Genomic DNA, 25,749 nt, shown 5'->3' with positions numbered 1-25,749 from the left:
AAAATTATACAGAAGAGCAACTATTTGAAGTGTAATGTTACAAGTTTAATTTTAACATACAAAAGACATAACATAAAATGTCAAATGTCAAATGAATAGTTTTAATGTACAGAAAATTGAGTGAACATACTCTTAGAGGTCCACCCAAAATTAGTTTTTCTCTGGCAGTTAAAAACAGCCTGTCTAGACCCTAAAAAGCTGAATTAGGTGGGCTGTTTTTAGCCCGCCTAGACCCTATAAAAGCTGAATTAGGTGGGCTGTTTTTAGCCCGCCTAGACCCTAAAAAAGCTGAATTAGGTGGGCTGTTTTTAGCCCGCCTAGACCCTATAAAAGCTGAATTAGGTGGGCTGTTTATAGCCCGCCTAGACCCTATAAAAGCTGAATTAGGTGGGCTGTTTATAGCCCGCCTAGACCCTATAAAAGCTGAATTAGGTGGGCTGAAACATACACACAGTCCCATTATGTTTGTACTAGTTCAAAATGTATTTTATGCAAACCAGGACAGGTATGTGCCCCAGAAGCTGGGATCAGTGACTCTAGTATTACGTTCATTGTTGGACCAATAAGCAATTAACCTGTTGTAACTCGGTTTAGAAGTAGAGCTATAAACAAATGCCACGGTAGACATGACATTTTCTGTCATTACTACTGGGAATTTCAAAACCCACATTTAATCATGAATGTGACTAATATGCAGTTATAAACTGGGTTTTTTTTTTATGAAGAGGCACAAAATATCAAATATAATCTACTTAAGCAATCATAGTTATTAATCCCCTTCTGGACCAACTGGAGGGCACTATAGGTTTCATCTCCATCCTTTTGTCTGTCTGTCTGTCTGTCTGTCCCATATATAGTTTTCTGGACTTTTTTTTACAATGCCTCAAGATATTGAGCTGAAATTTTGTGTATAGCTTTATTGTGTGCTGTTACAGAATGCTTGTTCATATTGTAAACTCAGTTATTCCAACCGTAAAAAAAAACCCTGTTATTTCCACAGTAGTAATGTCACTTACCTAAATAACAGGGTTTATACTAACTGATCAAAACCAGAATTCGATTAAAAATTTTTTTTAAATTTATGGAAGTTTTTCAGTCTCTTTTTACCTATAAGTACAAAACAGAACCTTTCTAAACCAGATATCTTTAAACCAGAATTTTTACTTGATCCCATGAATGTACAGTTTAGGAGTTTCACTGCATATAGAACATTTTACTTGATCCCATGAATGTACAGTTTAGGAGTTTCACTGCATATAGAACATTTTACTTGATCCCATGAATGTACAGTTTAGGAGTTTCACTGCATATAGAACATTTTACTTGATCCCATGAATGTACAGTTTAGGAGTTTCACTGCATATAGAACATTTTACTTGATCCCATGAATGTACAGTTTAGGAGTTTCACTGCATATAGAACATTTTACTTGATCCCATGAATGTACAGTTTAGGAGTTTCACTGCATATAGAACATTTTACTTGATCCCATGAATGTACAGTTTAGGAGTTTCACTGCATATAGAACATTTTACTTGATCCCATGAATGTACAGTTTAGGAGTTTCACTGCATATAGAACATTTTACTTGATCCCATGAATGTACAGTTTAGGAGTTTCACTGCATATAGAACATTTTACTTGATCCCATGAATGTACAGTTTAGGAGTTTCACTGCATATAGAACATTTTACGCTTTTTATTATTAAATATGTTTTATATCTCGAGTGAAGTCTGCAGTCATATCGCATGAATTGCACACACATGACTCGTATCATGCAGCTATGTACTTGATAAGAAACTTGAAACTTGTATAAACCAGACCCTGAACAAACCGGAATCCTGTCGAAACCAAACCAAATTTCATGGTCCTGAATGTTCTAAATTCTAAAATGTGACCCTGTAAACTAAATCAGATAAATATTACGTCACCGGTGTGATCTGGTTTAGACAGGTTTACTGTACATAAGATTTGACTAAAATAAAATAAAAATGAACTGGGATTTATCCAGGCATTCTGTGGGTCAGAACATAGGTCCCTTCTGAAAAGAAAGTGGCACTGAAAATTTCCCCATTTTTGTACCAAAAATTCTAAATATATATATTTAACTACGTCTGTTCTAATAAATTAATTTATCAGTTGTGTACTACATCATTCAGTGGCCTGAAGACATATCCCAAGTGTGATTTACTCACACTAATTTTCTCAATTCCATTGGACATAGGACACTGGCAAAATATTCTAGATAAATAAATCTCTGATAAAATGCCAAAACCATGAAATACGAAAACCATAAAATACAAAAACCATGAACCACGAAAACCATGAAAGCTGTAATTACCCGAGTACAGACGGTGCCCTGCATGATGAGGGGCAGTGGGCGGACACTGCCCCGCCCTAGGGCCTCACGCTTCCGCTGAGTGCTGAACATACGCAGTTCATGTTTCTCCTCCTCTGACAGTACGTTGCAGTAGCGCACCTCGTTGTCATGGGGAGGTAACTGCTGCAGGAGCTGTCGCACGCGGTACTTCTCGCCGGTGCTGTTCAGGTACGGAACCTTCCCATCAGGCAAAGCACTGAAGTATTGATGAACCTGAAACAGAGAACGGGTAGATGTAGGCAAAGCACTGAAGTATTGGTGAACCTGAAACAGAGAACGAGTAGATGTAGGCAAAGCACTGAAGTATTGATGAACCTGAAACAGAGAACGAGTAGATGTAGGCAAAGCACTGAAGTATTGATGAACCTGAAACGGAGAACGAGTAAATGTAGGCAAAGCACTGAAGTATTGGTGAACCTCAAATGGAGAACGAGTAGAAGTAGGCAAAACACTGAAGTATTGGTGAACCTGAAACGGAGAACGAGTAGATGTAGGCAAAGCACTGAAGTATTGGTGAAAGCACTGAAGTATTGATGAACCTGAAACAGAGAACGGGTAGATGTAGGCAAAGCACTGAAGTATTGATGAACCTGAAACGGAGAACGAGTAGATGTAGGCAAAGCACTGAAGTATTGATGAACCTGAAACAGAGAACGAGTAGATGTAGGCAAAGGACTGAAGTATTGATGAACCTGAAACGGAGAACGAGTAGATGTAGGCAAAGGACTGAAGTATTGATGAACCTGAAACGGAGAACGAGTAGATGTAGGCAAAGCACTGAAGTATTGATGAACCTGAAACGGAGAACGAGTAGATGTAGGCAAAGCACTGAAGTATTGGTGAAAGCACTGAAGTATTGATGAACCTGAAACAGAGAACGGGTAGATGTAGGCAAAGCACTGAAGTATTGATGAACCTGAAACGGAGAACGAGTAGATGTAGGCAAAGCACTGAAGTATTGATGAACCTGAAACGGAGAACGAGTAGATGTAGGCAAAGCACTGAAGTATTGATGAACCTGAAACGGAGAATGAGTAGATGTAGGCAAAGCACTGAAGTATTGATGAACCTGAAATGGAGAACGAGTAGATGTAGGCAAAGCACTGAGGTATTGATGAACCTGAAACAGAGAACGAGTAGATGTAGGCAAAGCACTGAGGTATTGATGAACCTGAAACAGAGAATGAGTAGATGTAGGCAAAGCACTGAAGTATTGGTGAACCTGAAAAACAGAACGAGTAGATGTAGTCAAATATCCGGAAAACTAAAATTAGTGGTTACAAACTTTACATGTCGCACTCTGACCTTGGTTTTTAGAAGTAGGAGGCTGTTTCAGAGAACTAAAAAGGTTTGTTTGTTTTGAGGTGGTCCAACCCCATACCATGATGTATTGGTGAGAAACCAGACACAATGACACACTGTTCAACACACCTGGACAACACTCAGTGAGGAAATATTAAATCATTACCAGGTACTTCAGGTAGAAGAAACAATCTGTTCAGTGTCTCAGATAGATGACAGGAATGAATACCCATGTGTGGACAGACACAGAAGTAAAATTAAAGTTTATTTTGTTTAACAACACCACTAGAGGACATTGATTTATTAATCATCGGCTATTGGATGTCAACCATTTGGTATTTTTGACGTATCGTCTTAGAAAGGAAACCATGCAGCTACATTTTTCAATTAGCAGCAAAAGATCTTTTATATGCACTTTCCCGCAGACAGAACAGCAAATACCATGACCTGTGATATTCCAATCATTCTGCACTGGTTAGAATGGAGAAAAACCCAACCAGCGAATGGGTCTGCTGCATTGATTCATCCTATGATACAAGCACTTCAGGTGAGAACTCTGAGCTAGATCCAAGAGCCTAATTCAATAAGTTCTCGTAACTTTGTGATCTCACAGCGCAGTGCTAAAAGACTTGCAAAGAGGATGCTTTGTTGTCTAACAGAGCCTAAGAGAGCTTTGTGAATTAGGCCCCAGCCCTGTTTTGAGAAAACTAATGACATCAGACCCAAACCTTATATCTTGCACCGGTTTGGAGGAAACTAATGACAGCAGACCCAAACCTTATATCTTGCACCGGTTTGGAGGAAACTAATGACAGCAGACCCAAACCTTATATCTTTCACCTGTTTGGCTGGGGGCAGGATGTAGCTCAGTGGTACAGCGCCCGCTTGCTACACGGTCGATCTGGGATCAATCCCCGTCGGTGGGACCGTTTGGCTATTTTTCGTTCCAGCCAGTGCACCACGACTGGTATATCAAAGGCCGTGGTATGTGCCATCCTGTCTGTGGGATGGTGCATATAAAAGATCTCGTGCTACTAATCGAAAAGAGTAGCCTGTGAAGTGGCGATAGCGGGTTTCCTCTCAACATCTGTGTGGTCCTTAACCATACGTCCGACGCTATATAACCGTAAATAAAATGTGTTGAGTGCATCATTAAATAAAACATTTCCTTTCCTTTCCTGTTTGGCTGTTTGAAGGGAAGGATCTAGCTCAGTCTGTTGAGCTAATGTCCGAGGTGCTCTGATTGTAGGATCTAGCTCAGTCTGTTGAGCTATGGTCTGAGGTGCTCTGATTGTAGAATTGAATTCTCTTGGGGAACCATTCCTTGACCAGGTTTCCACCCACCACCCCCATCCCAAACCAGTGCCCCACAATTGGTATATCCAAGGTTATGGTATGTGCTGTCCTATTTGTGAGAAATTGCATATAAAAGATCACTTTCTACAAATTGAAAAAAAAATGCAGGTTTCTTCTAAAACTACATGTCAGAATACCCAGTGTACAATAAACAAAACAAATCATGACTTTTAAAGGAAAGAGACAATACTTTACCCAGCGCTTTATCTTAAGTGGGCTAAATGATATGACAAACTATTTTCTACTTCAGTGTATAATAATCTCATACATCTGACAGAATGAGTGATCACAAAAAAGGAAATATTTGTCATATTTATTCATCTTCTTCTCTAGTGTATCTGTTTTTTGATGGGAAGTAACCAGAAAAATGTTTTAAATCGGGCACAACATGCGAACGTGATGGATATGAGTCTCAGTGAGTTTGTGAATTTAACAGGATTCGTACGTTTACAATGAATTATTCTTAATGAATTATTCAAAACATCTTGACAGCTAAATTACTTAAACTATAGTTGCAAATGAACTTTTTATTGGTTTTATTGCAGAACATTAAAAAAAAGATTGCACTTGTACTTCTAAAAATGTATTATGCATAAAATATAATATGGTATTCAAAATGTTCATTAAATTTAGAATAGATAATAAATAAAGATTCAAATTTCTCCCCAAAACACTTATTATATATACCAACTGAGTTTCATGAAAGGATAGTCAATAACTGCTGTATCTACCAAGTGGTTAGGAGTCGTCTACCAGTTGTATCACACCCCTAAACAGTAGGTAGATGTAATAACATGTATTAGTACATAATAACATGTATTAGTATGTAATAACAGGTAATAACATGTATTAAGATGTAATAACAGGTAATGACTCCACCATGATAAAACAGCCATAGATTGTGCAAACTCAGCATTTTGTGTGTCCTGATTACAGAGCGAGGACTACTAAAGCCATCAAAGAAGCGACATCATGACAGATAGGCACTTTCTGTTAACCACATAATGCTCTTCAGCATAAAACACAAATCTCCTGTAATCAGTATAATTGGGCCAACCACTAATGAAGGGTGTTGTGACAGCATAATAAGACATTATGATCTCCATTGTAACTTCTACTGGGTACATTCACACTGAAAAACTTAGTGTTCTGTAAATTGTTTTAATATTTATTTTTGTTTAAATTGTCAATGAAAATATTTTAATGCATTATTTACTATGTTTAGAATTCTAGGAATAATAACCAGGATTTGTTTTGGGGTTGTTGAAAAACACAAACAAATAAACGAACACAAGCAAATAAATAAATAAACATACAATTAAAAGTCTATCAATCTTTATTGATATAAATGCAGGATTTAAGATGGATGCCAAAAGTTATTAAAAAATTTGTGAATTCTGACAGAAAATATATATTGGTATAGACAAATTCAAGTTTCATTGATGATAGATAGATGTAGCAATAGCATACAATCTTCAAATTAGTTTTTTTGGTGATTTAATAAGAAAATACACAAACAAAATACACCCTTCTCGCTCCCACCATCTACAGCCCAAAAATATAGGTTTGACTAAACACATGTAGTCTGTTGGTAATACAATGAACAGTGCATCTCGTGGTTCATGCAGTGGTGACCTCGGTTCCACTGTTAATGTCAGAGTGAGGTGGTCCAATCCCACACGATGATGTATTGGTGAGAAACCAGACACAATGACACACTGTTCAACACACCTGGAGAACACTCAGAAAGGAAATATTAAATCATTACCAGGTACTTCAGGTAGAACAAACAATCTGTTCAGTGTCTTAGATAGATGACAGGAATGAATACCCAATTGTGGACAGACACTGAAGTGAAGTAAAACCAGAAAGTCATAGAAAAACTGGCGTGATTATGATGTGAATGATGGTGGTGATGGTGGCAATTGTAATGATGACTATGAAAGTAATATAAAAATTTGCCTTTGATGATTATAATTTTCATGATGGTACTGGTGGAGATTATGATTATGCGCAAGGTGATGATGATGATGATGATGATGATGATGAAAAGCTACACAAAATGTGGATTTCACAATTACTTTGTGGAGGTTACGATAACAATAATGATGATTAATTTCAGGGTGTATTTTTTTGTTTTATTTTGTCGATCTGGAAAAACTATACTCTGTGCTTTGGTTCTTCATTTTTTTACTGCCCCCAGTTATATCAGGCTAGGTACAGCACTGAGGAAGCAATTCATCCTGAAGTCAAATCCAACTGTACAGCATGTTAGTGGAAGCCTACAAAGATACAGGGCTCTGACAAGAAGCAGATGGGAATATTTATTCATCAGCAATTATCCACTAATAATCATTTAGCGGGCTAAGCCACAAGATGAAGCCTAGGATGTTCTTTTAACAAGCATGTAATTGAGCTGGTAAGAAAATACAAACCACATGCAGTCATACAGCACCCAGGTAAAGTCGGTGTCAAGAGCAATCAGGAATCTTTACAAGCCACACAAAGTCCACAGGGCTTCCACATATTTACACTGCAGCTTCCTCAAAGACTTCTGCCTAGACTTTCTCACATTATTTGGAGCAGGATTCACAAAGATCGGTGATGGAACATCCAGGCTAGGGATTTTCAAAAATATCTTAGCACTATATGACATCATAGCTTACAACGGTTTTAAGATTTCATAGTGCTAAAACAGCTTTGAAAATACATGTATGGCCTCAGGTTACTTGGAGACATAAGAATCACAGGGTCAGTCACCCTGAGAGGAAAGGAAATGAATGTTTTTGACACCTCAGCGCATTGTACCTATGGCCATTTTGGTATCTAACATATGGTTATTTTGCATTTGGTCAACAGAGAAAGAGGTCAAGCACACTGTCATCACACATAGTCTTATATATGCACATTTCCACAGACAAGACAGTGCATACCAGTTTTTTTTTATGTAACAGTTGTGTGGCAATGTATGGAATGGGAAATACCCAAGTTTATCGAGTCCATTTTTCCAGTTCACACCTCATTTATCTGGTTCATGTTTATAGCTCAAAGACAGCGTGTTGTTATTGATCCTCAAGCCATGTTGGAGAACGGTCTTTTTCATCTTTTGTGAAAAACATAGACCGGGACAGCACTGCTAGAAGAATATCTGAGAAATGTGGGAGTCAGTTAACCAGGAACCACAGTTATAAACAAGTCATTTAGCCAGCACATCAAAGGAAAGCTATATTTAGAACAACCGTAAACACAATATTGTTTTTTGTAACCAAAATCGATCATAATAATAAAACAAACAAAAATACTTCGGCTTATTTTCTTTTTCAATCATCATATTACTTTTTCTTTCTTTCTTCTTTCTGTTTTTTACAGTATAATAATTACTAACTACAATAAAAATCAATTTCCAAAACACCTACCAACTGACTGACGTACTGCCAAATGAATGGAGTTACAGCAAAAACAGTTTTAACCCTTTCTTCCCCAAGTTTCTTCCATGTGAGATTATAACAAAAACAGTCTAAACTCTTTTTTCCTTAAGACTTCTTTCATATGGCATTAATTCTACTGCAATAACCTGCTCTGGTATTTCCCAGGGTTAAAAGGGTTAATGATACCATGTGTTGATTTGAATGGACACATGAGAATGATCTGTTTGCCAAGTTCATGGGTTATGGTCATTTTAATGTCTGCAGACAATTTTCACACCCATTTCCATGGAATATGGTTCTGTTTTGTATTCCACATTACTTTCCATGCTACTGTAACAAAAACAAATCTATCAACGGTTAGTTTTATGGCAGGTACGCTTTATGGCAGCTGAGGAACTAACTGTTACTATAGCTACAGAAATGTTTATACAATTAATTATCAAATAAAGCGAGTGGCAACAAACAAGTGAACCATCTAGATATATTCTTTAACTGAAATATGTATTGACAGTCATATTTTATTAAACAGCCACTCACAGCAGACAACAAAATGAATCCCTAAAGAAAGATGGTTGCTTAATACAGGTCAAAATACATCATATTTGAGAGAATATAAAAGTTGCTATGTTAAACAGTGACAGCTTGACATACATGTAGTTAAAACGTATCAAATTAGATGATTTCAAAGAACATAAAAGTTGCTTTTTTAGACAGTGGTTGTATGACAGAAGTCAAGTTTATAGCTAGAAGAGGAAGCTGTTTAAGCAGGTTGGACAGTACAATGAAATTTAATATAAAAGTCACTTTCATAGCAACAATGAGCCTTGGTAGTATAGTGGTTAATCCATTAGACTTAAGGCTGGCAGGTACAGGGTTCGCAACCCACAACTGGCTCCCACCTAGAATAAGGAAGAAGAAGGAAATGTCTTATTTAACGACACACTCAACACATTTTATTTACAGTTCTATGGCATCGGACATATGGTTAAGCACCACAAAGATATTGAGAGAGGAAACCAGCTGTCGCCACTTTAGGGGTTACTCTTTTCGATTAGCAGCAAAGGATCTTTTATATGCACCACCCAACAGACAGGATAGTATATACCACGGCCTTTGTTACACCAGTTGTGGAGCACTGGCTGGAATGAGAAATAGCCCAATGGGCCCACCGACAGGAATTGACTGTAGATTGATCGCGCTTCAGGTGAGCGCTTACCACTGAGCTACGTCCCGCTCCTTGGAATAAATTTTAATTGCTCAATGGGGATGACATTGTGTAAGGCCACAATATCAACTTTTCCCTCACAAACAACTAACCACTAACCCACCAACCTTGTCAGATAGTCCAGATAGCTGAGGTAGGTGCCAAGGACATCGTTCTTGAACTTCAATTAGATATAAGCATAAAAAATGAGTTTAAATTCAACCAGGCGCAAGTGCACGGCAGGCTTGGGTGGAATGTAAAACACACACAAAGTAACCCGTAATCCACAGATATGCATTCATTCGAGAATTTTGTAAACATCCATCAAAAGATTTGGACCATTATTTTTGCAACAAGCTTTCAGGTTTCCCAATAACAAACAGATTTAGAATTGAAAACTTTATCTACCTAAACAGTTTGAAAAAATAATGTTATTGTGACATCTTAACTCACTCCCTTTCCTAAAAAGCATCACAATAAAACCAACAAGCTGCAAACAATTACTGCCCGATCAGAGGGGGAAAAAAAAACCTGACTAAATATTTGAGGTATTTATAATTTTCCCTGTATCATGAATTACAGAATACAGTTAGTCCACTGGTAAGAAAGATACACAAGGTACATTTGTCTACATGTTCAGGTGTCATGAGTGCTCACTTGAGATGCTTGCGTTGCAGGATCGAACCATCTTGGTGGATCCATTCAACTGATTGGGGTTTTCTCATTCCAACCAGTGCACAACAACTTGTCCAAGGCCATGGTATGAGCTTTCCTGTCTGTAGGAAAGTGCATGTAAAAGATCCCTTGCTGCAGTAGGAAAAATAGACTATGTGTTCTAATTACCAAATGTTTGACATCCAATAGCCGATGAGTAATTAATCAGTATGCTCTAGTGGTGTTGTTAAACAAAACAAACTTCTCAGTGCAGAAAGCATGGGTAAAAGATGACATGATGTTGCAGATGTATGGACATCAGCAAATCTATGACACCAAGTGGCTGAAGTGCTTTAGTCTTTATGGATACAGAAGCTAGTAGTAGTATCAAGAAAACATTTTCAAATAATAAATAGACAATAATAATGTGTGTATGGTTACAAATAATCATTGCAGAAGTATCTTTAGTCATCTACATCTGTTTTTGATTGTGTCTTTTCCATAAGTGAATTACTTGATAAACATTTAGATATTAATTGTGTTTACATTTAGATACACTTTGAAATACGCAAGTTTCAATTAAAGTTTCATATTTCACAATTTCCAAATTCCATGTTTCAGACATGAGAAAAATTTGTTACAGAAATATTTAAAGCTACCATCTCGATTATATTTTTTAATTCAACTTTTAAACATTTAGAAAAGATCATCAGCTTTTGTTTCCTTCCTACAACACATCATTCTTCAGCTACCATTAACTAATTTCTGTTATCAAATTAAAATCCCGTCGTAGGTAGAACTCTTTGGCCAAGGTGTGTTGTACAGTTTTCTGCTGCCAGTTCACCAGCATTTTCCCATACCCATACAAAATTCAAATGTGATTTTAGTGACTGACAACCGTTAGTGACCCACTTCTCATGGTGTGGGTTTGCTCAGACACAGAATACCTTGGTTAGAGATCGGATGCATATGCATGGAGAAAAGATGTAAAAGATAACCAGGAACATCCGTCTTCTCTTCCACCTTCCTGCATAACCGTCTGTGAGAAAGCCATTTCGTCATTAATATAATTAATATATGTAATGTCTGTATTAGCAGTTACAAATAACACAGATGGTAATCTGTGTAGTGTTCAAAAACTAAGATATGATTTGTGAGTTACATGTATGAGTTTAATATTTAAAACAATACCTGTGCTTGTATTTTTAGTACTAAAATATATTACACATTAAGTAGGTGAGAGAGTATGGCTTTAATTTATTTTATTATATATATATACATATTGGATTTACTTAGTAACTACACTGTATATGCTTTACCATTTTTACATCTATTCTTGAGTGACACCAATAAAAGCTTGATGTAAGAGAAAGTTTTTCTCTGCTGTGATAACACTGTCAAAGCAATTATTTTATCTCTGAACAAACTGGACCTTGGCACTTTATAGCTGACATTATCTGTACGTCTGTCACTTGGAATCAATCTGAAACTACTGGCTGTAAAACTAGTTCCAATTTTCTCTGCCACTTCACTCAGTCAAAGATGGCTGTCTGGTAAACTGAGGCAGTGAGTTGCTATTGCCCACAGAAACAGATTTAATTTAGTTTATTTAATATTTTCCTTTTGAGTTATTGGATATTGATTTCAGCTGAGATTGCAACTGATATGACTGGCTTTAATCACCACAGTCCAACAAATCACATTAAATATTACTCACTAGTTTTAATAGAAATGGTCCTAAATGGAATGCATGGTGAAAAAAATGTTTACAGGGACAAATCACCGGAGCTTTAATGTTTGTATTTTAACCATGTTAATCATATTTAATAAAATATTTTAAAATATTTAATATAGTTTTAGTTAATATTTTATAAAAATTCAGAAAGGTAATCCACAGGAAAGATTATTTTATTAATTAAGTTTTTTCTTGAATAACAGGTACATAGGTAGATTTTAAAATGCACATTCAGAACAAGCTGTTGCGGCACACGAATGTCATGGGCGCAGGTGTCGACGTTCACTGGCTCGTCCGTGCAGGACAGCAATGGATGACATCACATTTATATCTTGTACAGAAATAAAGCCATTGTTTTTGTTTTTAAATATTTACTTATCTATCATCACTAAAAAGCAATATTAATTACGTTATTTATGGCCAACATGAGTAACTTGATCATTTGCCATTGTATTTTAAAACTTCACTTACAATATTTATAAACTTTAAAAAAACACCACCCTTTAATAAAAACAGCAAGGACTGTACAAGAAATAATTGAGATTTTATATCAAATTATACCCAGACATTTTGTACAATTATCTGTAGAAGCACTCAGACTAAAACTGCCAGAATTCAACAAAATTTCCCCTTCATTAATTTCCATTCACACGTTTTTTCTGTGTGTTTGTGTCACACTCGGTCTTAATCAGATAGACGCAAGTCGATGCGAGATATATCGGATTAAACCCAGAGTCCGCAGTGCAAACACTCCGTCAAAATGCCGACACAAAGCCACAAAAATTAAGTTACACGCAGACACCATTGGAAGCCATCTGACAAGATACTGGTTGCGAAGGAAGGAGACAGGTGATAAGAAGAACATCGTTCTAAGTGGCCCGTGGTGGAGGAGTAATCACAAGTAACGTTAAATTCCCCAGGTTGAGTCAATGTTCAGTTAGACGCAATTTAAAAATGAAAAACATCATTATAAAATGCTTTAGTCTGCATCTTGGCAGGAAGTGGAATAAAGTTGGAAGCCAGTAAAATGAAATCATGTTTTTTATTCTGTCTGCTTCCCAGTAATATAACTCGTATCAAAGGAGTGCTTTGAAGACATTTTATGGGGGCTACATTTATTTGAAACCACTTACAAGAATGTTTGATTTTTTTTTTAAACGCATATCTTCCATGTCCTTTAAAAAAATGTGGGACAACAAAAAAAGGTTTGGCATAGAAGTATGTACATGTACTTGCAAAAGAATTTCTAAATTCAGTTTTTGTCCTAAACAAAATATATTATCATAATTATTTTAGTAAAGAAACCAGATGCTTGAAATTTACTGTGAAAAAGTACATGTGCATTGATCCATGGCTTCTAGATTATGGTAGCCCCACTCCCATGGCTAGTGATATTTAATATTGGTCTAGTTAATAACTACTATTGCCATGCCCGACAGGGCTTCTAGATTATGGTAGCCCCACTCCCATGGCTAGTGATATTTAATGTTGGTCTAGTTAATAACTACTATTGCCATGCCCGACAGGGCTTCTAGATTATGGTAGCCCCACTCCCATGGCTAGTGATATTTAATATTGGTCTAGTAAATAACTACTATTGCCATGCCCGGCAAGGCTTCTAGATTATGGTAGCCCCACTCCCATGGCTAGTGATATTTAATGTTGGGCTAGTAAATAACTACTATTGCCATGCCAGACAGGGCTTCTAGATTATGGTAGCCCCACTCCCATGGCTACTCTCGATTCACTAATGTCAAAACCTATATTAGCTCTGTCATTTTCCTTTTGACCGACCATTCCAAATTGCGCCCAAATTCCTCAATCAAAACTGCACACCTTTTCTCTTTGGCATATTAATTGCTCCATTCAAAATTCTATAGCACCACCACCACCCTCCCCAGCCTGCTACCGACCTTGGTCAGGCTGCTGGTGTTCCCTCATCTCCCCCCCCCCCCCCCACCATTCCTGTCATGGACGGAGGAGCCGGCCGAGGCCAGCTCTTGTGCCCATGACAGGCGTGCGCTACAACAGCTTGTTCTGAATGTGCACGTAAAACCCTATGACGTGACCTGACCTGCATCACTATATTTATTATTTTATCCCAGGTGTGCCTGAAGCATCTCCCCCCCCCCCGTACACACATAGGTTAATTAAAACTTTATTTTGTGGGTGATGTAAACCCCAGCCAACACACCCCGGATATATAAAAACAATTACCTCCCTCATGCTCAATTCTGGAACAGGAAACAAGCGGTACAAAGTGAGCAACAGTGTGCTTTATTTTATTAGCGCAGTGTTGTTTTTATTTGGCAGATTCTTGTGGTAATGATGCAGAAACCTCCATCAAGACTGATTCCCCCCACACACTACTAATCTTCCAGCCTCCCATCTTTTAATCCACACACTGCATACTATTTGCTAAACCACTTATTCCACTTTTCTGCCAGCATTTCCCTGCAAATCTCGGTTTTTGCAGTAGAATGCACAAGTCTTATTCAGACGGCCTAGCAAGTCAAACAAATGAGCTTTCTTGACAAGTTATATCCCGCAAGCAGTTCTAAGATGGGCGACTGGCTAATTTGACCATTGATTTCCAACATTATCAAATTGTGCGTGGCACTTGATGCATCAGCATTAAATTTTCCTGAAGTGGATGCCAATTCATCATGTGAATTATTGTCCCGTATTTGCCCCACTGCCCATAACTTTTAGATTCCGTCATTCGAGCCGACTGCTAAACCATCTGTGTGGAAAGTACAACTAAATGGGATAGCAGTTTTCATTGATGCTCAGTTTGTAAACACGAAAAAAGCAACAGGTTTTTCAAAACCTTCCAGCTTCCAAGTGCTAAAAGCTCTTGTGTGGTGTTTGGTGGACCACACAGGTGAAAGAATTAGATGAAAGCTTTTGGGAAGGAAGTCTCCATATTTGTCTCTATGTCAAGAGAAGGCTGATGTAAGGGGAGGAATGTTGGTTTAATGGTGTACATCAGCATGTTGTTAATCATTCAGTTGTATGTACGTGTTAAATATAGAAAGGGAAAAGTGTATCAGTATATTGTTAGTCATTAATAATTAGGTGTTAAACGTGATGGGAAAAATACCTCAGTATATTGTTTAACATGCTAATCATCCACAATTAGGTGTTAAATACGGGAAGTTAACAATTTCTTAGTATATTATTAATCATTAACAATTGGATGTTAAACATGGGATATGATAAATACACAAGTATATTGTTAATCACTGACAATTAGGTGTTAAAAATAGAAAAGCAAAGTGAAAACCAACAGATCCCAGTGCTTTAAGAATGGTACATCAAAAGCTGTGGTATTTACTGTTAGTCTAATGAAAAGTACAATGTACATACTAAAGGAAGGAAATGCTTTATTTAATGATGCACTCAACACATTTTATTAATGGTTATATGGTTTCAGCCCTATGGTTAAGGACCACACAGATATAGAGGAAACTCGCTGTCGCCACTTCATGGACTACTCTTTTTGATTAGCAGCAAGGGATCTTTTATATGCACCAGTCCACAGACAGGATAGTACATACCACAGCCTTTGTTACACCAGTTGTGAACGAGAAATAGCCCAATGGACCACTGACGGGGATCGATCCTAAAACAACTGCGCATCAAGCAATCGCTTTACCACTGGGCTACGTCCTGCCCAACATACAAAAGAAACCAAGCCATTAATTGTAGACTATGTAGCAGCAGCAAGCTTTTCTCACTATGGTAACCAGCCAGAGGGGCCTAGTATTAAACTTTGTTTCTGTCTTTTGTAGACTATGTAGCAGCAGCAAGCTTTTCTCACTATGGTAACCAGCCAGAGGGCCTAGTATTAAACTTTGTTTCTGTCTTTTGTAGACTATGTAGCAGCAGCAAGCTTTTCTCACTATGGTAACCAGCCAGAGGGCCTAGTATTAAACTTTGTTTCTGTCTTTTGTAGACTATGTAGCAGCAGCAAGCTTTTCTCACTATGGTAACCAGCCAGAGGGCCTAGTATTAAACTTTGTTTCTGTCTTTTGTAGACTATGTAGCAGCAGCAAGCTTTTCTCACTATGGTAACCAGCCAGAGGGCCTAGTATTAAACTTTGTTTCTGTCTTTTGTAGACTATGTAGCAGCAGCAAGCTTTTCTCACTATGGTAACCAGCCAGAGGGCCTAGTATTAAACTTTGTTTCTGTCTTTTGTAGACTATGTAGCAGCAGCAAGCTTTTCTCACTATGGTAACCAGCCAGAGGGCCTAGTATTAAACTTTGTTTCTGTCTTTTGTAGACTATGTAGCAGCAGCAAGCTTTTCTCACTATGGTAACCAGCCAGAGGGCCTAGTATTAAACTTTGTTTTCTGTCTTTTGTAGACTATGTAGCAGCAGCAAGCTTTTCTCACTATGGTAACCAGCCAGAGGGCCTAGTATTAAACTTTGTTTCTGTCTTTTGTAGACTATGTAGCAGCAGCAAGCTTTTCTCACTATGGTAACCAGCCAGAGGGCCTAGTATTAAACTTTGTTTCTGTCTTTTGTAGACTATGTAGCAGCAGCAAGCTTTTCTCACTATGGTAACCAGCCAGAGGGCCTAGTATTAAACTTTGTTTCTGTCTTTTGTAGACTATGTAGCAGCAGCAAGCTTTTCTCACTATGGTAACCAGCCAGAGGGCCTAGTATTAAACTTTGTTTTTCTGTCTTTTGTAGACTATGTAGCAGCAGCAAGCTTTTTTCTGTCTCACTATATGTAGCAGCAGCAAGCTTTTCTCACTATGGTAACCAGCCAGAGGGCCTAGTATTAAACTTTGTTTCTGTCTTTTGTAGACTATGTAGCAGCAGCAAGCTTTTCTCACTATGGTAACCAGCCAGAGGGCCTAGTATTAAACTTTCTGTCTTTTGTAGACTATGTAGCAGTAGCAAGCTTTTCTCACTATGGTAACCAGCCAGAGGGCCTAGTATTAAACTTTGTTTCTGTCTTTTGTAGACTATGTAGCAGCAGCAAGCTTTTCTCACTATGGTAACCAGCCAGAGGGCCTAGTATTAAACTTTGTTTCTGTCTTTTGTAGACTATGTAGCAGCAGCAAGCTTTTCTCACTATGGTAACCAGCCAGAGGGCCTAGTATTAAACTTTGTTTCTGTCTTTTGTAGACTATGTAGCAGCAGCAAGCTTTTCTCACTATGGTAACCAGCCAGAGGGCCTAGTATTAAACTTTGTTTCTGTCTTTTGTAGACTATGTAGCAGCAGCAAGCTTTTCTCACTATGGTAACCAGCCAGAGGGCCTAGTATTAAACTTTGTTTCTGTCTTTTGTAGACTATGTAGCAGCAGCAAGCTTTTCTCACTATGGTAACCAGCCAGAGGGCCTAGTATTAAACTTTGTTTCTGTCTTTTGTAGACTATGTAGCAGCAGCAAGCTTTTCTCACTATGGTAACCAGCCAGAGGGCCTAGTATTAAACTTTGTTTCTGTCTTTTGTAGACTATGTAGCAGCAGCAAGCTTTTCTCACTATGGTAACCAGCCAGAGGGCCTAGTATTAAACTTTGTTTCTGTCTTTTGTAGACTATGTAGCAGCAGCAAGCTTTTCTCACTATGGTAACCAGCCAGAGGGCCTAGTATTAAACTTTGTTTCTGTCTTTTGTAGACTATGTAGCAGCAGCAAGCTTTTCTCACTATGGTAACCAGCCAGAGGGCCTAGTATTAAACTTTGTTTCTGTCTTTTGTAGACTATGTAGCAGCAGCAAGCTTTTCTCACTATGGTAACCAGCCAGAGGGCCTAGTATTAAACTTTGTTTCTGTCTTTTGTAGACTATGTAGCAGCAGCAAGCTTTTTCACTATGGTAACCAGCCAGAGGGCCTAGTATTAAACTTTGTTTCTGTCTTTTGTAGACTATGTAGCAGCAGCAAGCTTTTCTCACTATGGTAACCAGCCAGAGGGCCTAGTATTAAACTTTGTTTCTGTCTTTTGTAGACTATGTAGCAGCAGCAAGCTTTTCTCACTATGGTAACCAGCCAGAGGGCCTAGTATTAAACTTTGTTTCTGTCTTTTGTAGACTATGTAGCAGCAGCAAGCTTTTCTCACTATGGTAACCAGCCAGAGGGCCTAGTATTAAACTTTGTTTCTGTCTTTTGTAGACTATGTAGCAGCAGCAAGCTTTTCTCACTATGGTAACCAGCCAGAGGGCCTAGTATTAAACTTTGTTTCTGTCTTTTGTAGACTATGTAGCAGCAGCAAGCTTTTCTCACTATGGTAACCAGCCAGAGGGCCTAGTATTAAACTTTGTTTCTGTCTTTTGTAGACTATGTAGCAGCAGCAAGCTTTTCTCACTATGGTAACCAGCCAGAGGGCCTAGTATTAAACTTTGTTTTCTGTCTTTTGTAGACTATGTAGCAGCAGCAAGCTTTTCTCACTATGGTAACCAGCCAGAGGGCCTAGTATTAAACTTTGTTTCTGTCTTTTGTAGACTATGTAGCAGCAGCAAGCTTTTCTCACTATGGTAACCAGCCAGAGGGCCTAGTATTAAACTTTGTTTCTGTCTTTTGTAGACTATGTAGCAGCAGCAAGCTTTTCTCACTATGGTAACCAGCCAGAGGGCCTAGTATTAAACTTTGTTTCTGTCTTTTGTAGACTATGTAGCAGCAGCAAGCTTTTCTCACTATGGTAACCAGCCAGAGGGCCTAGTATTAAACTTTGTTTCTGTCTTTTGTAGACTATGTAGCAGCAGCAAGCTTTTCTCACTATGGTAACCAGCCAGAGGGCCTAGTATTAAACTTTGTTTCTGTCTTTTGTAGACTATGTAGCAGCAGCAAGCTTTTCTCACTATGGTAACCAGCCAGAGGGCCTAGTATTAAACTTTGTTTCTGTCTTTTGTAGACTATGTAGCAGCAGCAAGCTTTTCTCACTATGGTAACCAGCCAGAGGGCCTAGTATTAAACTTTGTTTCTGTCTTTTGTAGACTATGTAGCAGCAGCAAGCTTTTCTCACTATGGTAACCAGCCAGAGGGCCTAGTATTAAACTTTGTTTTCTGTCTTTTGTAGACTATGTAGCAGCAGCAAGCTTTTCTCACTATGGTAACCAGCCAGAGGGCCTAGGTTTCTGTCTTTTGTAGACTATGTAGCAGCAGCAAGCTTTTCTCACTATGGTAACCAGCCAGAGGGCCTAGTATTAAACTTTGTTTCTGTCTTTTGTAGACTATGTAGCAGCAGCAAGCTTTTCTCACTATGGTAACCAGCCAGAGGGCCTAGTATTAAACTTTGTTTCTGTCTTTTGTAGACTATGTAGCAGCAGCAAGCTTTTCTCACTATGGTAACCAGCCAGAGGGCCTAGTATTAAACTTTGTTTCTGTCTTTTGTAGACTATGTAGCAGCAGCAAGCTTTTCTCACTATGGTAACCAGCCAGAGGGCCTAGTATTAAACTTTGTTTTCTGTCTTTTGTAGACTATGTAGCAGCAGCAAGCTTTTCTCACTATGGTAACCAGCCAGAGGGCCTAGTATTAAACTTTGTTTCTGTCTTTTGTAGACTATGTAGCAGCAGCAAGCTTTTCTCACTATGGTAACCAGCCAGAGGGCCTAGTATTAAACTTTGTTTCTGTCTTTTGTAGACTATGTAGCAGCAGCAAGCTTTTCTCACTATGGTAACCAGCCAGAGGGCCTAGTATTAAACTTTGTTTCTGTCTTTTGTAGACTATGTAGCAGCAGCAAGCTTTTCTCACTATGGTAACCAGCCAGAGGGCCTAGTATTAAACTTTGTTTTTGTCTTTTGTAGACTATGTAGCAGCAGCAAGCTTTTCTCACTATGGTAACCAGCCAGAGGGCCTAGTATTAAACTTTGTTTCTGTCTTTTGTAGACTATGTAGCAGCAGCAAGCTTTTCTCACTATGGTAACCAGCCAGAGGGCCTAGTATTAAACTTTGTTTCTGTCTTTTGTAGACTATGTAGCAGCAGCAAGCTTTTCTCACTATGGTAACCAGCCAGAGGGCCTAGTATTAAACTTTGTTTCTGTCTTTTGTAGACTATGTAGCAGCAGCAAGCTTTTCTCACTATGGTAACCAGCCAGAGGGCCTAGTATTAAACTTTGTTTCTGTCTTTTGTAGACTATGTAGCAGCAGCAAGCTTTTCTCACTATGGTAACCAGCCAGAGGGCCTAGTATTAAACTTTGTTTCTGTCTTTTGTAGACTATGTAGCAGCAGCAAGCTTTTCTCACTATGGTAACCAGCCAGAGGGCCTAGTATTAAACTTTGTTTCTGTCTTTTGTAGACTATGTAGCAGCAGCAAGCTTTTCTCACTATGGTAACCAGCCAGAGGGCCTAGTATTAAACTTTGTTTCTGTCTTTTGTAGACTATGTAGCAGCAGCAAGCTTTTCTCACTATGGTAACCAGCCAGAGGGCCTAGTATTAAACTTTGTTTTCTGTCTTTTGTTTAATGACACAACTAGAGCACACTGACTTATTAATCATCATGTCTTAGAGGAAACCTGCTACATTTTTCATCAGCAGCAAGGGATCTTTTATATGCATTTTTCCCAGACAGGAAAGCACATACCACAGCCTTTGATATACCAGTCATGATTGGAACAGGAAAAAACCCACTCACAGAAAGTGTCCACTGCAGTGGTTCGATCCTATGATCGATAAATGGATGGATGGATGGACAGACAGACGGATGGACAGAGGGATGGATGGATGAATAAACAAATGAATGAATGGTAGTATGGTGGATAGGTGGATTGATGAATCATATGAAATTCCTTCCCATGTGTCACAACCATCAAATGTTACATTTACTAAGTTCTATAATTTAAAATATACTGGAATGTTGTTACATTAACTTTCCCTTCCTCGCCAGTGCACTTTTACTACATGTACATAATGTTAATCTGCCGATAAATCTTTATCGCTTTCTATTAATTGGGACCATCACGAACTAACTCAACAGGTGAACTGCTTAGATAATTGACTCTGGTACTAAATCATGTACAGGAACAAACAACAAAGACATGTTAACAGTTTGATAGCAGCCAACTCACAAAAATCATTAACAGCATAAACAATAAAGCTAGATAATTTTACTGAAATTAGTGCTGGTATTAGTGGGTGCTAACAGCATGGCGTCACTTTGTTGTCGACAGTTTAATCCACCATGAGCTATTTCTTCTTGATTTAAAAGGGTTTTATGCAAACACTCCTAGAAAGGCCAATGTTGACAATCTGTCTAATGGTGCCATTATCAGAATGCTTAATTAATTTTATTATGTTTGTATAAAACACTGCTCATGGTTGTGGCAGACTATCAGTAAACTCATGCAATACCTAAGCCATGCTGCAAAGTATAGAGAAATTGTAGGAAAATAGTGAAATCTTTAGCAGGTTTGACTAGTCCCCACTCAATTAATAAAATTACATTTTTAATATTTAAAAGTATAGAAATTGTTAGATGTTAAACATTTATAAGTACATACACAAGTATTTCCATTACATTTATATTACCGTATGTTTAAAATGTAATCAGATAAATAAAATTAAAACCCCCACAAACCATAAGGTTGGGTAAGTTTTTTTATTCACGTAAATGAACAAGCGAATTTCTAACAATGTTTGGAAATATATTAAGCTGTTTTTTCCCCACAACAAAATAGCAGCATGTTTTAAATTACAGCTATTTGGAGATGTAATACACCCAATGACCTTTAAATTGTTGAAACATGGTGACTTTGCCTTGTGAATCTGACAGTTAAATCTTGTAAATGGCTCAAGTTAATAAACTGACAATGATACGGGAGTTTGAGGAGAGATGAGTAAACTACATTGTAATAAGAGCACGGATTTCATCTGCAGAGCAAAAAAGCCCTCCATAAATTAAAATTTTAAAACGGCTCAGAGCAGGGATCAGACAGGGAGATATTGCAGTCTGTGTGTTAAACACTTGATTTATTGATGTATTTTAAAAGGAGATATTTGATATCTGGTATATTATACACAAGGCCACACATGTATTCTTAGTCTTTGTATACTTCTATTTATAGATACAACATAAAGCAGGGCTCAAAATAGTGGACTGCAAAAAAATGTTTAAAAGTGAAATAAAAATTCACCTGCTAAAACTAACAAAACATTGCAGGTCATTTTTCAAGAGACAGATGGATGGATGGATGGATGGATGGATGGATGGGTGGATGGGTGGATGGATGGATGGCTATCTCATCTGCTAAGTACTATATTTTAATTCCATAATGATCTAAACTACACTGTATACATTTTAGAGGCCCACACTATCCCAAACCCTCCCCTCACCCATTGCTGCCATATTTCCAGTAGGCCATATCTTTTTCTTCGCAGGACAGTTATTTTGGCCTGTTATTTAAAAAAAAATAACAGCTGGCCATATTTGACTTGCTATTTCATGTCCTGTAAAGCAAACATGATGACCAACACAAGGGAATATTTATATAATGACACCTCAGCACATTTTAAACTACAGCTGTTTCATATACAACTGGGGGGGGGGGGGGGGGGGGGGGGGGGGGGGGGGGGGGGTTATCAAAAGAATCAGAGTATAGTAATAAAATGTCTGACCCAGATAGACAAAACATGGCACTCTTTAAATAAAAGTACCATATACATTTTACTATTCACACCTCCCCCCACTTGATACAGCCCTGCATAAAATGTTTGTTTTGTCACAGCATATAATGCTGTAAAACAAACACAGAAGTCCCTCGTTGTCCATCAGAAAAAATGAACATCAAACAAATTAACACTTATTGAAACTGACAGCCGTGTTTATTTCCCTTTATTAGAAATTGATTAATCCACACAGTCGGTAATCACCGCTATCAAGAATCACTTCCCGACATGAGACGGCCACTTTGAAAAAAACAAATTACAGTGATTGTTATCAGCACAATCTCGTTCCCGATCCATTTCCCGATCTGTCGCCTGAGCAGCGTGGTAACAATACAGGTGTGTGAGTGTTAGATCAGTAATCAATTTACCTGCTTGTTACCTGAGCTAACAATAGGCTGACATATTAATATCCATCTTAAGCTGTCCTACAGTCGCCAGCTGACTGGCTCGGTGCAAGTGATTTATTGATGTTGAAGTGTCTACAAGTCACTCCACAGTCATGAAAAAAACCCTATCAGTACAGAATATATAATATATGCATGGTATTCAATATAATACCTTTTTAAAAAGGACTACAATCACTGTGAATACAAATGGTACAAAAATAATCTCTTAATAGAGATATAAAAAATGGTCTTCAATTTAATAACATTAATTTTTTTTTTTTAAATTAAAGGTTTATTTGTTAAAATGTTAAAATTCACTGTGAAAACAATCTGTTAATAGAGAATTAAAAAATGGTCTTTATTTTAACACTTTAAATAAAATATAACTTTAGTGAATGGTTTATTGTTAGTTAAAGTGTCTAAAATTCACTCTTTATATAAACTGAGTTAGGATGCAAAATGATCTTCAGTTTAATACTCTTTTTTTCACTTATGACCAAGTCAATTTCAGGTGATATCATAAGCACTCATTAAAAAATAAAAACTTACAATAAAATAACCCCAAAGACCACTTATAATTTTGGGCTACAAAAATATTTTTGACACCCAACAGATGTTTAACTTTTGTACTAGGGTGTCATTAGACATTTATTCATTTATGGTATACAAAAATATTTTCTGCAATTATTAAAGATGGAAGGACAGGTGAACAGACAAATGCAACATGTGTATTTCTGCAGTGGTTTAATACAGTCTATAGCATTTAATGGCAGTGCACTGTGTGTTGATGTGCTACTTGCCAGTGAACAAATAACATGTTAACAGGAGTGCTGACTCTCTGACTAACAAAAGATCGTAAAGCGCTGGATTATGTTCACCAATCAAGTGGCTTTCCCATGAGAAAAACAAGATTTAATATTGTTCACGTTTTCTAAAGGCTAGACATTAGTGAGATGCAGAGCCTATTAACTGGTACAACGCATAATGCAAACAGCAATGCACTAATGCAAAACAGAAATACAGGTTTATTAAAACAGAGTCAAATGATATAAAACAATACAATGGATAATAACATTTAAATGTTAAAACAATGTTTATCATCCTTTGAGGATTCTGTTTAATTTGTATCTTTAATAATTACCTATACATCGGGACTCATCAACAAGCAATGTCTCTAGTAATATCTCTCATTACATTAATGTTTTACAAAAAATGTTTGTACTTTTCATCAGAAGCATAAATCAAATTTCAATCAGAACATCATGATTAGTATCAAACTCTCATTTTTATTACTTGTGCAGCACTGGCTGGAATTGGCAGGAAAACCCAATAGTGACAGATCCTATAACCACTGTAACTCCGTGGAGCAGTCTGCCACTGAACTATATCCCTCCCTGCCCCCCATAAAAACTATTTATCTCAAGACCTTATACCTCAATTACCTCATCAAGACAGTCAAGGGGTGGAGATCACGGAAATTAAGAAATAAAAGCTGAACTGATCTTTTAAAAAGGTGAAACCTCCACACTATACCTAACTAAATAAAGAATTTTTTTCAGTATTTCAGATCAAATCAAAGTCTACTTTGTAAAAATCACACACAAAAAAAGAGAGCTAAAATCAGATAAAAAGCTGGAAAATCACAGCTGGCAAGATACATGGTTTTGAGTTTCACGTAATTTTGTAAAAGGTGTGTGGTCCAAAATCACTGGGTTGCATTAAGTAATGTTTAATCGGCTATTAAGTACTGCATGCTTATAGCTGTAACGCGGAAGTTATGGATAGCTGTAACGCAGAGGTTATGGATAGCTGCACCTGGCAGTTCGACAAAAATGTGTACCTGTATTAAATGTCAAAGAGACGTTTACACCTCACATGATCTATGCAACGATGATCTCTACAGGTGTTTAACGAAGATATAAGTGATGATGTTTAGAGGTGCTTCAATTTTTAACTTGGCTCGTTCTGTCATTAAAGTAAAGTGTGAGCTCTCTTTTAAGTATTGATGGAAAGATTAAAACAGCCAGAAATAGGTGGTTGGCAAGGAGTGTATGGGTATTAATCTCAAACGCGGGGCAAATCATCAAAAATGTGCTGCACACTAACAGCTTGATCTATGCAAGAGCAGATAACTCTGAACTCACACATTAATACCTGGACATATGGTTTTGTTTCCATAGCAATGTGTACTTCATAAACAAGAATTCAGGAATCACCACCAATTTTAATTTCATAACACTACCATTTGGTTGTAAACAAGACTCTGTTTCAAAGACCACTGTATGTTTTTTCACAAGGTTTTATTTTCTATTTGAGATAAAGCACAGAAGGGCCAGAGTTATAAATATCATGTTTTGCCACTTTATTGGCACCAACTACTAACATTAAAAATAATCTATATCAAACATAAATGTATGTGTAGTGAGAACATGAAAGTGGCATGGCAAGATAATTTTATGAGAAACAAACTGAACCAGTATATGTTATACAGTTTAAAACTAAAACAGAGCAAAGGAGTGTCCGTTTTACATGTTGTTAAAACTCAGCACTTATTAGATAACATACATAACTTTTATTATATGGTCTACATGTCAAGTGTGAAAGAAAAATCTACTCTTTTCTATCCTGTGTCTAAGACTAGAAAACTGCTTCCACCACATTAGCTACTCCTATTAAATAATTACTAATA

General features: G+C 37.5%; 1 protein-coding gene across 2 annotated transcripts in view; it reads right to left on the bottom strand.

Moving 5' to 3' along the window:
• Positions 1-25,749, bottom strand: part of LOC121367492 (prickle planar cell polarity protein 3-like) — a 155,843-nt gene that overhangs the window by 3,170 nt on the left and 126,924 nt on the right. For both annotated transcript variants that reach the window (XM_041491694.1, XM_041491695.1), the window contains one exon: positions 2,343-2,594. In XM_041491694.1, coding sequence (XP_041347628.1) covers positions 2,343-2,594 — 252 coding nt within the window. The remainder of the gene's footprint in view (positions 1-2,342; positions 2,595-25,749) is intronic.

This window comes from Gigantopelta aegis, chromosome 3 (assembly GCF_016097555.1).
Source record: "Gigantopelta aegis isolate Gae_Host chromosome 3, Gae_host_genome, whole genome shotgun sequence".
NCBI classification, from domain to species: domain Eukaryota; kingdom Metazoa; phylum Mollusca; class Gastropoda; order Neomphalida; family Peltospiridae; genus Gigantopelta; species Gigantopelta aegis.
The sequence above is the reverse complement of the archived record's forward strand: the minus strand, read 5'-3'. Positions and strand labels throughout refer to the sequence as shown.